Here is a 15,243-nt window from a genome sequence, read left to right as displayed (position 1 = left end):
ATCGTTTACATGCTGGTGGATGACCATGTCTCACTCAAACTTTGGGTGATTTGTTGTTTAAAATTTTGTCTGAAAACATGGAGAAACTGGCAAAAACAAGCTCGTGGTTTTCAAGAGTATTTCTTGAGAGAATTAGAATTTGTTTTTGAAGGAATTGCTTAACCAGCTCATGAAAAGCTGAGTAACACACGTTTCTGAAGCGTTTCCATTAATTTTGCCTCTAGAAACCACATCAAGGGAAAGTGAAACTGACAATAACATAATATTAACAACAAAAATAAAAAAGGAGTCCTTTCATCTGCAGTGACCAACTGGTCCACTCAGTTAGACCAGAATACATTCTTAACTGGCCCTGCAGTTTTCCCGTGAAGTGACTTGACTCTCTGCTGCTCTGTTCGCTCTCCTTGGCCTGACTCTGCCCAGACCTGCAAAGTCATCCTGAGAGTGCCTCCGGGCTGCTTGAGTAGGTGGCAAACCTCTAGAGCACGAAGTGTGAAAAGTAAATTGAACTCCCTACAGAGCAATACTAAAAAGGAAAGCTGCTTACAATACATTAGCCCATGTTCTTGATACTAAAAGAATTACAATGGAATCCACAACTAGAATATTTTTAAAGAATTTAAATGAAATAATAAACTTACCTAGAAAAATACACGAGTAAGGACTTAAATGAATATTGTGAAAAGAGGAGCAACGATGGAAGGGGTGAGGGAGATCCCTTTAGATATTAGAATATATTATAAAATAATAATTGAAAAGGCATGATAGTGACACAAAAATAAAATGGCTCAAAAGAGAGCCATAATATATGGTAATCTAAAAGTAACGAAAATGGGAAAAGAGGATATATAAATAGATACTATTTTAATTTCACATTTAGTTCCTTCCAGGAGTCAGAATAAATTCCAAATAGATTAGAGTCAAGAAGGAAAATCAGCAGAGAATGGGCTACAGTATTTGTCCAAAAAGGTGTTGATTTTTAAGGAAATTACAACAGAGAAGAAGACTCATGTATGAGAGACACAGGTCGACACAATACTATGAAACAGCAGATTCACACTGTGCCCTCCCTCTAGACTACGTTAGGGCCATTTCTTTGTACCCAGGGAGTTGACAGGCACAGTGGTTTAGACACAGATTCTGGAGCCAATCAGGGTTTGGATCTCGGTTCTACTACTTACTTATTTGCTAATTACATAACCTTTGGTTTCCAGATTCATAAAACGGAGTAAATGTAATATATCTCCCAAGATTGTTACAGAATGTGATGAATTTATATTTTAAAAACACAATGTCTGGCAGATAGAAAGCACTAAGTTAAATGTTAGTATTGTTATTGTAGTCTTTATTTCCTCAAACCCAAAGTTTGAACTTCGATATAGCTCAGCACAGTGCTATACAAAAGGAGAATGATAGAAACAATCAATTTTTCTATTTCTAAAGAAAAGTATACTTGTATTGCCTAGATTATCTAGTCTATTGAACTGTTATTTGAGATTCCCTGGAAGGAGTTTGTAATGGAAATAAGTAAGTTATTTCTATAAAATCAGGAAGCCCTTCATAAAAGTTACATGCAAGAAAATGACGCATGGAAACTCCTTGAAGTAGATGTATGAAGATATGTCTCCAATGTGAATAAGCATGCTTCTTTTCACTTTTTAAAGAACCAAAATCTGGTTTTAGTTCCATGAAATCACAATGCCCATAAACACTGCCAATACCCACTTGGGAGCCCAGAACATTCCCTGCCCCTCGGAGAGCAAGCCAATCCCCCATTAAGAACCCTTGGGAAACGGCAATGACAAACCCAAGGGAAAAGTGCATGAGCTTAGATTGGTTTATATTTTATGAAGTAAGAAGTCTGTGTGTTACTATCACAATCTCCGTGTTTCCCATAATTTAACAGAAATAGATTGGCACAGATATTCTCTCTTTTATCTAGAGTGAAAATTTGTTTTAAACCGTGCAGTTACAATATTAAGTTAGGAGGATGATTTTGCCTTAATCAGATTGGGCTCTTATAAAATCCGGAGTCCATAACAAATATATATCGACTGCTTGGGGTACAGAAGGTAACATGGCGAATGCAAAATAATTGGGAAGAAAATTCATTTGAATATGCTTGCTGAGAATTTCAGGGCACTGGTAAGAGTAGCTGAAGGCAGGACATGCCAATCAAGGGGGAGGGCGGTTAAAGTGAGTGAGTGTGGAAAGTAGAAGTTTTCTCCACCGAAGAAAGTTGGAGCCATGTATTAAAGTGTCAGGGCTGGTTTGGCTGAGCTGAAAGTGGAGAAGCTGCACAAATACAGCTACAAGCAGCACATAGGGAAGGTCTTATCTCCGGTTTAGTGGTATGTCCAGAAAAATATTTACAAACTTCCAGTTAGAAAGTAAGTCACAGCCCTAGCCAGTTTGGCTCAGTAGATAGAACATCGGCCTACGTGGACCAAAGGATGTCAGGTTCAATTCAGGCCTCAGTCGTAGGCTCCTCCCCGGCCTGGACCGTGGTCAGGGCATGTGCAGGAGGCAACCAATCAATGTGTTTCTTTCACATGGATATTTCTCTCTGTCTTTCCCTCTCTCTTCTACTCTCTCTAAAATTCAATGGAAAAATATCCTCGGGTGAGAAAAAAAAAAAAAGGAAATTAAGTCATGGGATATAATGACAGCATAAGGGACAGGGTCAATAATATTGCAATAATTATGTAAGGTGACAGATAGTTATTAGACATAGTGTGGTGATCACCTTGTAAGGTATATAAATATTGAGTCACTATGTTGTATACCTGAAACTACCGGTAATATAAAATTGTATGCCCTTTATTATTTAAAAAAAATGTTAATTGGGATTTTGTTCAGATGGCAGGGTTTTTACTTTCTCTACATATTCCTTTATTTTTTGAAAAATTCTATCACCCTCATGCATCTCAGTTTTACAAGGGGAAAAAAAATAAAGCTATTTACATTTAGAGGTGAAAATTCTTTTGCAGATATCACATTAGTGGATAAACAATGTGATATCTTTCCACACTCACTCACTTTAACTGCCCTCCCCCTTGACTGGCATGTCCTGCCTTCAGCTACTCTTACCAGTGCCCTGAAATTCTCAGCAAGCATATTCAAATAAATTTTCTTCCCAATTATTTTAGGCTGTATAAGTAAACCTACTGGTTACAAATATAGAACATGGGATATTATACTAAAACTGGAGGCCTAGTGCACGAAATTCATGCACTGGGGGTGGGGGTAGGGAGTCCCTCAGCCTGGCCTGTGCCCTCTCACAGTCTGGAACCCCTCGGGGGATGTCTGCCTGCTGGCTTAGGCCCGATCCCCCCAGGACATCCCTCTTGCAGTCTGGGGCCCTTTGCTCCTTACTGCCCATCTGCTTGCTGCTCCTTAGCGCTGCCTCGGAGGCGGGACAGGCTCCTGCCACTGCTGCTGCGCTTGCCAGTCGTGAGCCCGGCTTCTGGCTGAGCAGTGCTCCCCTTGCGGAAGTGCACTGACCACCAGGGGGCAGCTCCTGCATTGAGCGTCTGCCCCCTGGTGGTCAGTGCACATCATATCGACCCGTAATTCTGGTTGTTCCACTGTAATGGTCGCTTAGGCTTTTATTATATAGATTTTCAGTTCCATTTGCCCAGAATATATTACATTTAAACTCCCCACCTCCCCATTTTTATTATGAAAAATTGCAAGTATAGCATCCAAGAGTTGAGACTGAAGTTGAAAGTGAACAACAAAATACCCCCACTTAGATTCAAAAGTTGTTTGCATTCTGCTCTTCTTGCATTTGCTTGATCACATCTACTGACTAATCCATTCACCTTTGTTCTTCGATGCATTTCAAAGTGAGTTGCAGACATCAATACCCTATTAGATACTAAATTTTAACCATCCCCCAATACCCTCTCACGCACACTGGAGACCAACCATGGAACCCAAGCAGGCTGAAATCTGATCTTTTCCCCAAACCTAGACATTGCTTCCAATCCAAACAGGTCCCAAATCAGCCACCTTCCCAGAAGGCAAAGTTTACCAAACCTTTCCCTGACTCTTTCTACATATCCAGAACTGTGCAATTTACCCAACTCATAGAATATTAAGGCCAGAAAGGGAAACTATTTGATCTGGAGTCGCCAGCTCCGAAGTTTCCAGGAAGCAAGTGGGTAATAGAAAAAGTGGGTATCGTGTGTAAGATAATCAAGTAGATCTCATAATGGAGACTCACCAGACCTCAGTGTGGGGAAGGAACAAGGAGAAGTTGAGAAAACAGAATTTACAGTTGGGGTACGGCTCCCAGGCTCAGCCTACAGGTTCCAAGGGCCCTGTATTGTAACCAATGTCTCTCCTTTTGTCTCCCCTGTGGGTCTAGGACACTGATAGCTTGAAGAGTACACTGTTAAATAGAATCATTTTTTTAAAGCATACATGGATGTAAAGGTGTGGAATGGTTCTAGTTTTTGCAAGTTATTGCCCCAAAAGACATATTCCTCTTTCTCCCTGCCTCCCCCTGGAATGAATGAAGTCAAAGAAGAGAGGAACCAGTTTTCTTACTGATCAAAGTGGAGGTGTAGTATCATTTCTCAGGAATGTGCTGGTAGACCTGTGTGTGTGTGTGTGTGTGTGTGTGTGTGAGACTAATTAAATGGAAGGATTTACCACATGCAAGGGAAGAAAAATAAGAAGAGTCAAGATGTGTAGAAACTATATCTGGGTTTTCTTGCCTAATTAGCCATGAAGACCTGGTTATTCTGGATACTTTCTGGAACTTCCTCCCACGCTCCTTGCCCTGCTTATCAAATTCAATCAAGCTTGCTCAGGTTGTCTAACTTTTATAGCTACTGAAAATTGAAACCATCTAGGCTATGCATGTTCAGTAACTACAGGTGGATCTTTCTTAGAAATCAGAAATTACAACAATTCCACCCTCATTCTTTGTTTGGTAATTAACATCAGAAAGTTTGGAAACTCCCTATCTCTCACTCCATCAGATAACTAGTTTAAACACTGTATATCTTTGCCCTATTGTGTTGGGATAGCTATGTTCTGCTATTTAAAACAAAACAAAACAAAATAACCAACAGAAAAAAAACTCCACTCAGCCCTGAAATGCTGTCTCATGCACTTGTGGGTAAATGTGATAAAAGTAGTTTCTTTCGGATGAATGTCCACTTGTGATAAAGTAAACCCAACCATTTTTCTTTCAAAGTTATAATAACTTTGCAAGTCATTTTTTTTGGACAATGTCCATATACTGACAAATTAAAATGTATTCATGTAAGTTAAACCTCCCAAATGTCTATCTATTTAAGTGTTCTTCCTAGATTTCACAAGAATTCTTTTAACTAAATGTCTGTCAAAGATCGAATTCAGCAGATGTTTACTTCAACTCCACTTCTTTTAATCTCTGCCAGAATTTTCATAAGGGTTGAATTTATAGTTGGCTTATCAGTTTTTGTAGCTAAAATATGACTATAGAACCATGATTTTGAGCTCTGGTTTTATAATTCCACTAGCTGTTTTTAAAGGCATATAGTAAAATTCTGAAATTTTTCATGAAAAAAGGTAATTTTTTTTAACCAATATTTTTAAAGACCATATAGCATTGTGAGAGAAATGGGTTTTATAAAACAAAAGGTCCCAATATGTAAAAAAGAGAAATATTCTTTAAACATTTTTTTTAAATTTCCATTCTCAAAATACTTATTTTGATTTAATTTGTTTTTCAGGTTCTTTGCATGTTTTACTTACAAAATAGTTTAGAAAAGTTCTGTACAACATACCTGTGTGACAGGTATTTTCTGAGGACCTTTGTGTATAAAGCTATGTAACCCTTATAACATCCTTATAAGTAGATATAGTTATTCATCCATTTTTACACATGGAGAAACTGAGGTATATAGAGAGGGTAAATTGTTCAAAGTCATATGGCTGGTAATGGGCAGCGCTGAGATTCAAACCCAGGAAGTCCAACTCCAGATTCATTTTAAATTCTGTTCACTAAAAGTTCACCAGTTTGCATTTAGAATACCAGAAACACCAGGTAAGAGTTGGCATAAGTGATTGTCAGAATGGGCCAAGCAGTAAATGAATAACTAAATCGAACTTTGACTGAAGGCTTGAACCATTTGGGGAACTTAAAAGAAAAAAGTACCTAAGCCCCACCCAGGCCAGCTGACCCAGAAACTCTGGGGGTGGCAGGTGATTCCAGTGTGCAGCCAGGCTGAGAACCATTGATCCAAACCTCATTAGCTAAGTCTTAGCACAGGGGATCTCAAACTGTAACCACTCAGAATCAGAACCACTCAGAAGGCTTGTTCATAAACACAAGTGGCTGGGTCTCACTTCCAATTCAGCTTTTTCAGTCTTGACTGGAGCCCAAATATTTCTATTAAGTTCCCAGATGGTGTTCATGCCACTGGTTTAGTGAGTACACTTTGAGTACCATTGTCTTAATAGGTTGGGGAAAGGAGAAAGGGGGTGATGGAGACCTGGAAGAAACTGGACTAATTCTCTCAGTATCTCATCAACCCTGCTGCTCACACATGTCCTCTACTTTGTTGTTTTACCCAAGGCCACTGAGCAAGGATAAGAAGAAAAAAGAAAACAGAAAGATATAAAGCTAAAGGGAAGTGAGGAAAAAGAGAGATGAGGAATCAACTGGTCAGTAATTAAAGTTTTCTAGCTCTCTCATTGACCTAACCACATGTCAAGAGTAAAAAATAAAAATATTTAAAGATGGCCATATTAAAAAAGAAGAGGAACCATTCTAGATCAGAAAGAAAATAGAAATACTAGGAAGTGAGTGACACTGGAGGACGGGTGAGGTGGGCTGTTGGTTCAGGATATGGAAGCATTTGTTTGTTCAGCTCCTATAGGGTCATCTGAAAACCTGAGCTAGGGTCGCTCTTTGAAACCAAGGGCAGGGACAGATACACTTTCCTGTCCTTAGCACCATGAAAGGGGGCCAAATGATTGGCAACTAAAAAGTTGCCTTAGGAGAGACAAACATTTCTCAACAGGATGATTTGATAAAGTATGGGTGGGGGTGGGGAACACATTCTATCTAATAAAGAGGGAATATGCAAATTGACCATCACACCATCACAAAGATGGTGGCGCCCACAGCGGAGGCGGGGTTTCTGTAACACAAGATGGCTGCACCCATAGCGGAGGCCGAGTTCCCATAACGAGCCTTAACGAGCAATCAGCAGGGACCTGAGGCTGCGTGGCACTGGGCCGGGGCAGGGGACCTGAGGCTGTGCCCCCGCTAGATGGGGCTTGACGGGGGACCTCAAGGTGTGCCCCCTGCCCCGGTGCTGGGCCAGGGGACCTCAGGCCACACCCCCCCACCAGGCGGGGCTTGATGGGGGATCTCAGACCGCTCCACCCCTGCCCAGCAGGGCTTAACGGGAGACTTCAAGGTGCGTCCCCCATCCCAGCCCAGGCTGGGGGATCTCAGGCCATGCCGCCCACCCTGGCACTGGGCCGAGGGACCTCAGGCTGCACCCCCTGTCCTGGCACCAGGCCGGGGGACCTAAGGGTGTGCCAGGGGACCTGAGGTTGCGCCCCCTGCCCAGCAGGGCTTGACAGGGGACCTGAGGCTGCACCCCCCACCCTGTGGGGTTTGACAGGGGACCTGAGGCTGCGCCCCCCCCACCCAGTGCCTGGCCAGGGGACCTGAGGCTGTGCCTCCCACCTGGTGGGGCTTGTCAAGGGTGGGGCAGCCAGATCTGGATCTTGCCCAATGGGGGTGGGGCTGGCTGGGGCTGGGTCTCATGCAATTTTGAGGCACTGCAGGTGAGCGGGGACTTGACTCTGGGTCCCACGGCTCTGACAGGAGGAAGATTTTCATATACATTTTACTAATTTTCTTTCATCTCTGACACCTCTATTATAGAGAAAGGACAAATAGCAATATTAAAATATTTTCTCTAATTAATCCCCTTTTAATGTGCATGAATTTCGTGCACTGCGCCACTAGTGGGTGGGAACCAGAGATGCTGCTAAACATCCTACAATGAATAAAAGTGATGAGGTTGAGAAACCCTGAGTTAGAAACAGCCCCAGAGCAAGAACTTGGGCCAAGATACCAGTTGACTATGTAGTGAATATGCTAAGTGCAATATTACTGTGGGCCTGGATCATGCAGCTGTCAGTATAAACCTGGGTCTAGGCTCTAGTCCTCAGGAAGAAGTAGTAGAGATCAGCACAACACTAGAGAAAATGGAGAAAAGGCAGGTAGGAAGGGCAAACCCACCCACCCACCAACCAACCAACCAACCAACCTTCTCAAAATGAATCTGCAGCTCAAAATTCCAAAATATAAGAGGAAACTATTAGTAAAAAAATAAAAACCCACAAAATAAACAATTATAAAATAGGTCTACCTAAATTAAATCAAGAGAACAATCTGAAAATGACTTCAGAACTTCAGGACTCAACAAGAAACAAGTGAATAATATCCATAAGAATATTTGAAACAAAAATGGGCATTTTATGGATATAGACATACAAAATGAAAATATAAAAATATGACCGCGAAGGCAAGATGCCGGGATTCTCTGCTGTTGGAGAGAGGAGCATGGAACTTGGAAAGGCAAAGAGAAGGCTTCAACGTTGTCTTTTGTTATGTTTTGAAAAGATGGCAAGTGGCAATATTACGGCAAAATAGTAACATGTGTGAGATTTGGGTGGTGAGAATGTGAGCATTTGCTGTTGTTTGTTTTATAACATACCATAATATTTTATTGTATTTTTATACTCTAATATTTTTAAAAGAGAAGGACATGAGGAGAAATAAAGGGCAGATGGGATGCACCTCAACGTATTAGGGAAGTGATATTAACGTGACCAAATCGAGAGCTGGAGCCCCACACCCATTCACTTCAAGAACAAGGGTGCCACACACTTAGTGTATTCTAAAATCTACTCTAAGACGTGGCTCTCATTTCCTTCTACATGTATCAATGTGTAGATGACAGAGAAAAAAAAAGTAACACACTGGGCTAGCTCTTGCTGCAAAAGATAGATGGCCCCTTCTGCAGAAGAAGAGAGGAAGAGAGATAAGAGTAAGTCAGGGAGCGGGGGTGGGGTTGGGGCAGCATGTGGAAGTAAATGGATTTCTATTTGGGAATATTAACATATCATTCAAGATTATGATTGATCCTCCCCCCCACCACCCCCAACTTACAAGATACGGACAAGAATCACCAATCTACTTGAAAGAAGTGGGTTGGAGCCACAGCTCCCAAAGGGATCCTTCTAGAATGGGAAGTTAAATATGCTGATTTCCCTAAGACACCAGCATTCAACTAGGTTTCCATTGCAGCCTTTCAAGTTCTGACTCCCTACATTGATTCTCTAACTTGGCTGTGTGCAAATTTGAGGCCACAATTTTGAAAAAGGAGGGAGAACATTCAATATTGAAGTCCCAAGCCATGATCAAGGCTGTCTGCTGAGGACACATGTCACTTAGCGGTTCTCAACCTGTGGGTCACGAACAATAAAAATACATCCTGCACATTAGATATTTACATTATGATTCATGACAGTAGCAAAATTACAGTTATGAAGTAGCAACGAAAATAATTTTATGGTTGGGGGTCACCACAACACGAGGAACTGTATTAAAGGGTCGCGGCATTAGGAAGGTTGAGAACCACTGCAGGAAGCCCTACACTGAAAATGCAGATTGGGCAATGGTGCTCTCTCCTTGGCTAGGAGCCTCTTGTGACTGCTGGGGTGCACAAAATAAGGTGGGATTCCTTGTCATGGCATTCGAGACAACTCAGGTAAGTGGCCACTGCCTGTTTCTTGGAAGCACCTCTTGCCACTCTCCTCTTCTCTTGCTCATCCTCCAGACATCCTGGTCCCCCTGCAGATCCAGTCTTTCCTCTGCCTCACTTCTTCCACAGCTGCCGTTTCCTCTGCCAATTCCCTGTGCCCACTTCCCCGTGCCCAGCTCCTTCTCACTCCTGTGCAGCAATTCTCAGCCCTTGCTGGGCCCAGCTCCCATGTCAAGCTTTTGATTTAACTGGTTACATGGGAGCCTTGAGAATGGGGGTGACAGATAAGCTGCTGGAGTGACAGAGTTGAGAGCCACTGCTTTATTCTAAACTTCACCTCACCAGAGACCAGACCCCTTCCTACGAAGACATCTCCTCTATATGCTCTACTAGCTCCTTAATCACCTCCTCCAAGCTCACTACAAGGCCTTTATTTATATGTTTGCTTTGACTAACTTCGGATCTATCCACTACCTCAGAACAGCAGTCTCCAAGTGCCTGACCAGTGGCATGAGAATCATCTAGGAATTGATTAGCGATATGAATTCTCAGGTGCATCCCTGAGCCTCCAGGGGACCCAGGTGCCCACTGCAGGAAGTGTACACCCAGGAAGCCAGCACCGCCCCCCTCCCCAGGTGGTTCGCCCTTCATCCTCACCTACCAGAGCCCCAGCATGGAGTCGGGCTCCACACCTTGGTGGAATAAATGAGTGAGTGAGTGATACACTTTTCTCTTGTCAGTAGCTCACCTGAGAATAAAAACTGAACAAAAGGAGCAAAACAATCAAACAGAAACCCCAAACACATTTTTTGTTTCATTTCTTAAAACCTTCTAAGATGTACTTACAAAATTTTTTCTCCTCACTAACCACAAACATACAAAAATTTGTGCATTATTTGATATCTGTTCCCCAGAAATTTTACAAATTGAAATGTACCTAAAAACACCTGTCTTATGAACAGGTATGATTTGCTATTATTCCCATTTTAGGGCTATGGAGTGAGCTGATTAGTCTCAGGTTGCAGATTAAGTCAGTTTCAACAGGGGCAGATGTTTGAGAGGCAGAATCCTACTGCTCATGGCCTTTCACGTCTGCAATGTGGAGTCATATTATAAAGAACACGGGGGAACACCTAGGCCAATGGTCAGTAAACTGCGGCTCTCGGTGGGCCACGGCTCGCAAGCCACATGCAGCTCTTTGGCCCCTTGGGTGTGGCTCTTCCACAAAATACCGACTTCTGCACATGGGCCATGAAGTTTCAATTGCACTGTACGTGCGCGCCCACACGTGGTGTTTTGTGGAGGAGCTGCCCCGGGCGGGGGGGGCGGGGGGGGGTGAGGGCGAGCGGCAGTTTGCCGACCACAGATAGGCCAACTCTGTACCTTCACGGAGCAGCTGGAGGGACTGGGTCAAGATTGCGCAGGTGTGATGAGAGGCTGGGCCTGGAACCCGGCTCTCCTTGACACTGTGTGGCTAACACCCATCAATCTTATAAACCATGTGCTTGTCCTCACAAAATCCCACATACTTTGGGCTTCATGCCCACAGGTTTCCACAGTTCCTCTACCAATGGTTACAAGGTTCAGGCAATAAAAGGTGAATTTCCCGATGACCACCTGGGCAATGACATGCCTCATTTTCCGGTATCTTTTTCCGTGCATTGAGCCTGGATGAGGCTAGGTTAGTCACACCTGTGACACAGTAGATGCACTTGGGAGGGGGAGGTGAGAGGGGGCTTTTGATCATTTAACTCCCCTTCTTGAACCGTGGGGTGGTGAACCACAAAGCCAGGAACCCCTCCAGCCTTCTATCCCAGTGGCTTCTGCAAGGTTTAGATAAAGTGAACATTCTGGAACTTGGACAATTCATACTGACCATAGCAGTGGCTGTTCTGCCAGCTGATTCCCAACTCTAACAGGAGGGCCACCTGCCTGGAGAAAGGCCCCTCGGACTCTAGAAGCCAGTCCTTTTCTAGGACAGCTCTGTTGTCTTCTCCGGACCTACTTTTTCTCAGATGCAGCAGGATGTACAAATGCTCAGACTCTGAGAGCAGACAGCATTGGGCACAAACTCCAGTCCCAGTATGTGATAGTTGTGTGGCTGTGAGCAAGTGACTTACTCTTCTCATGACTCATTGTGCTCAGCTGGACAACAGAAATAACAGCAGTGCCTGTCTCTAAGGTTTGTTATGGGATTTAATGAGATATTGCATGCCAGGGCTCACACATCTCATTGCTGTCATCATACTCCTCCTGCGCTCTCTGGGAGTCTCTAGGCCTTTAGGAAATTATTTATTTGGAGCTAAAAGGAAGGAAACTCATATTCATCTAGCGTCTGGCAGGTGCCTGCCCTGGAATAGGCGCTCTATAATTGTGATCTTATTTACTCTCCAAAACAACACTGTGGGATAGTTATCATCATCATCATCATCATCTCCTTCTCCTCCTTATCATCATCATCATCATCATCATCATCATCATCATCATCTCACCACTGTTAGATAAGGAGACAACCTTAGAACTTAAATGACTTGTGAAAAAACATACAACTAGTAAACAACACATAAAAAGCCATGAATATAGCCCTTCGACTGTGCTATGATGCTTTCAAGGAGAAAAAGTAGGGTTTGTGTTCCTTCCTTTAATATGCTACCTGCCTCTCTGCAGCTATGTTGGGGGAGAGAGGAATTAACAGGAATATACTTCCTCTTCGCTGACGTGCTACACAGATCGGCAGATATATACCATAACTGCAACTTGGAAATTTATTTACTGCCCCATTATAGAGTAAGTAAGCTTAAATTAGAAATGACACCTAACTCATATATTATCCAAAACATTTCTAATAAAAATCGGTAAGGAAATGGTTTATACAGTATGATGGCACTTATAGAAAATTATATTTATAAAATATATTTTTAAGTGACAAAATTTTAGGATTGGTACTGACTTAACAATGATTGTTCCCTAGATGATAGACTATAGAAACTATGTATTGTTTCATTTCTGCATATCTATACATCTAAGAAATTGTCTTTAACAACAGGTGCTGCTTTTATAAGAAGATCATCTCATAAGAAAACATTGCTTACATATTACACCAAACACACACTATGCAGTTAAACGTCCTTTTTTTCCTACTGTTATCCTCTCGTTTTCCCCATGAAAATCTAAATAACTCTCTGTGAACCACAATGTCCTCATTTCTTTTTTTTCTTAGGAATCTGTAACTTATATTTTAAAAATTACTCAGAAACATGTGTACACTCCAGTGAGACATTGGTACCATATTAAATTTTACATTTGATCACCTGTTGGAGAAATGCCCTGGTTTATGTTGGAGGAGGAGAGGTCAAGCTGTTTTCTAAGAATCCTGGACCTAGAGGCCCAGTTTGGAAACACTAAAGGGATGTGCGAGTCCCACCTTGACAGGTGACTGCCTTCCTCCCACAGGTGTGGCTGCAGGGGGGTCACGTGCTACTATTTTTGTCACCGCTGCACATTCCTCCCCCATGACTGCAACTCTGACCCCATGGCTCCTCCTCTCCTCCAGGGCATGGTTACCCTCTCACCTCCACACTTTCCCCTTCTGGCTCAAGAGCTCGCAGACTACAAACACATCTCATGAACTCCTTTCCCCTCCATCCCGATGCCTGCCGTGCGCTCCCTCCCGCACTGAGAGCCTGTAAGAGTCCAGGCCTCATTCCCCATCCCCATGGTCTCACCGGAAGCTGGTAAAGGAAGTCAGTCCTCTCTGTGTGGAGAGGAGGGAAACCAGCCTCCCAGCTGGGGCTGGGGCGGGGCGTGTGTGGGACAGAAAGCTGGCTCTCTTCTAGACTCTGGAGCGTAAGAACACCACATGTATAAGAACGCAGTCAAGTTTCACAGAGAAGTAATAGGAAATTGTAGCAGGAGGTGAACACTGTAGTTCAGCTACATTATAAGTTAAGCTAGTTTTTATGGTTCAACTGGGAACCTGGTCACAATTTTAAGTGCACGCTAATGAATGACTTTCAACTAACGGTGGGAACACAACCTGTCCTTAAGTTTTGGACTCTTTGGGCTGTGTTCACTTCTCTTAATTAAAATAATAAAAAATACATTTAAAAACAAACAAAAGAGCTCCTTTTGCAAAGTCCACTCTGTTGTCAAAATGGCCCTCCCCGTCAGCAATATTACCTAGCCCGCATCACTGGAGTTCTCTTCTGGGTCCAAAGTGCTCTTAATAGAACAACGGCCATTGCTCGTTCTGGAGCTCAGCTAGCTTCAGAGGCCAAGACGAAACACACAACTGCTCTTTCTCTAAGGCATAGCTCTTCCTCTATTCTGAAGGCTGGAGTCAGAAAAGGGAACTCCTGCAGCCCCAGTCTCTCCAGCGGCATAATAAAGACTCAGCAGCTTTCACAGCAAATGGGACAACTTGGGACAAGCAAAACTTCCCAAGGCCTGGAGGACCTGGCGAAAGCACCCACCCCTCTCTGCTCTGTGGAGAGAAGGTTAGGTGTTGCCAAGAGACCAAAGGAGAGCCATAAAATGGGTTACTTACCATTTTTCTTGAAAAGCGTTGATGTGCCTGGCACCCAGTGACCCCAAAGATGCCGTAACTCGGGCAGCGAATGTGCAAGTTAGCTTTGCAGAATGTACTTCCTTTTTTAAGCTGTGTGGTCCGTCCAGCTTTCACACATTGATATGTAAGGTTGATTTGCATATCAACCTTAGCCCTCAGAACATTTGTATAACTGGCCAGGTTTATCCAGTTATTACCCTTTAATAATATGAGAACAGCTATAGGTGAGGTTCTGAAGTCAGAAAATTGACTCAAAAATTTTATAAAAGTGCCTAGATATTAAATTCTGTGTACATTATTAACCTAATTTATATAAAGTGTGTATTTGTGAATCTATCTATCTATCTATCTATCTATCATCTATGAATGAAAGATCCACTCTAAAATGTTAACAGTGGTTGACTTGGGTGGAGGTATTATCATACATAATTCTTATTTTGTACTTTGCTAATTTTTTAACTTTTCTGTTTTGAGTAGATAGTGCTTGTTGAAAACAACTATAAGCTTAAAAAGATCAAAAGGGTCACAATAATTTTAATCACAATTCCAAATGTATTCCCATCAACATTTAAATGGTGGAAATATTCATAAATTTATCATAGAATACCATTCATTTCATTCAAAATATAAAGCACACTTTATATTCATGTGTTAATTTTTCAATAACTTTTGTTAGCATCAAATGCCCCAATCCCTCATAGGCAAACTACATATTCTTGCATTAAGGGCATAGTATTTGATCCTAAGTAGTTAGGTTCCCCACCAATCAACTGTAGCACCTACGTAAACATATTCTGGTACACAGAATTATTTATTTTATTTGAATATATTGCCTGATCCTAAAGTAATTCCAAAGGTAGAAGATGATCTTTGTTTCCTATTGGAAAG

The 15,243-nt window shown here is 42.4% G+C and overlaps 1 protein-coding gene across 2 annotated transcripts in view; it reads right to left on the bottom strand.

Annotated features, from left to right (window-relative positions):
* Positions 1-14,388, bottom strand: part of FYB1 (FYN binding protein 1) — a 136,197-nt gene extending 121,809 nt beyond the window's left edge. For both annotated transcript variants that reach the window (XM_070411795.1, XM_070411796.1), the window contains exon 1: positions 14,335-14,388. In XM_070411795.1, the coding sequence (XP_070267896.1) occupies positions 14,335-14,337 (3 nt within the window). In that variant the 5' untranslated portion in view covers positions 14,338-14,388. The remainder of the gene's footprint in view (positions 1-14,334) is intronic.
* Positions 14,389-15,243: the final 855 nt, after the last annotated feature.

Source organism: Myotis yumanensis, unplaced genomic scaffold (genome assembly GCF_028538775.1).
Source record: "Myotis yumanensis isolate MYYU_CA2020_CCGP unplaced genomic scaffold, mMyoYum1.0.hap1 SCAF_4, whole genome shotgun sequence".
In the NCBI taxonomy this organism is placed as follows: domain Eukaryota; kingdom Metazoa; phylum Chordata; class Mammalia; order Chiroptera; family Vespertilionidae; genus Myotis; species Myotis yumanensis.
The sequence above is the reverse complement of the archived record's forward strand: the minus strand, read 5'-3'. Positions and strand labels throughout refer to the sequence as shown.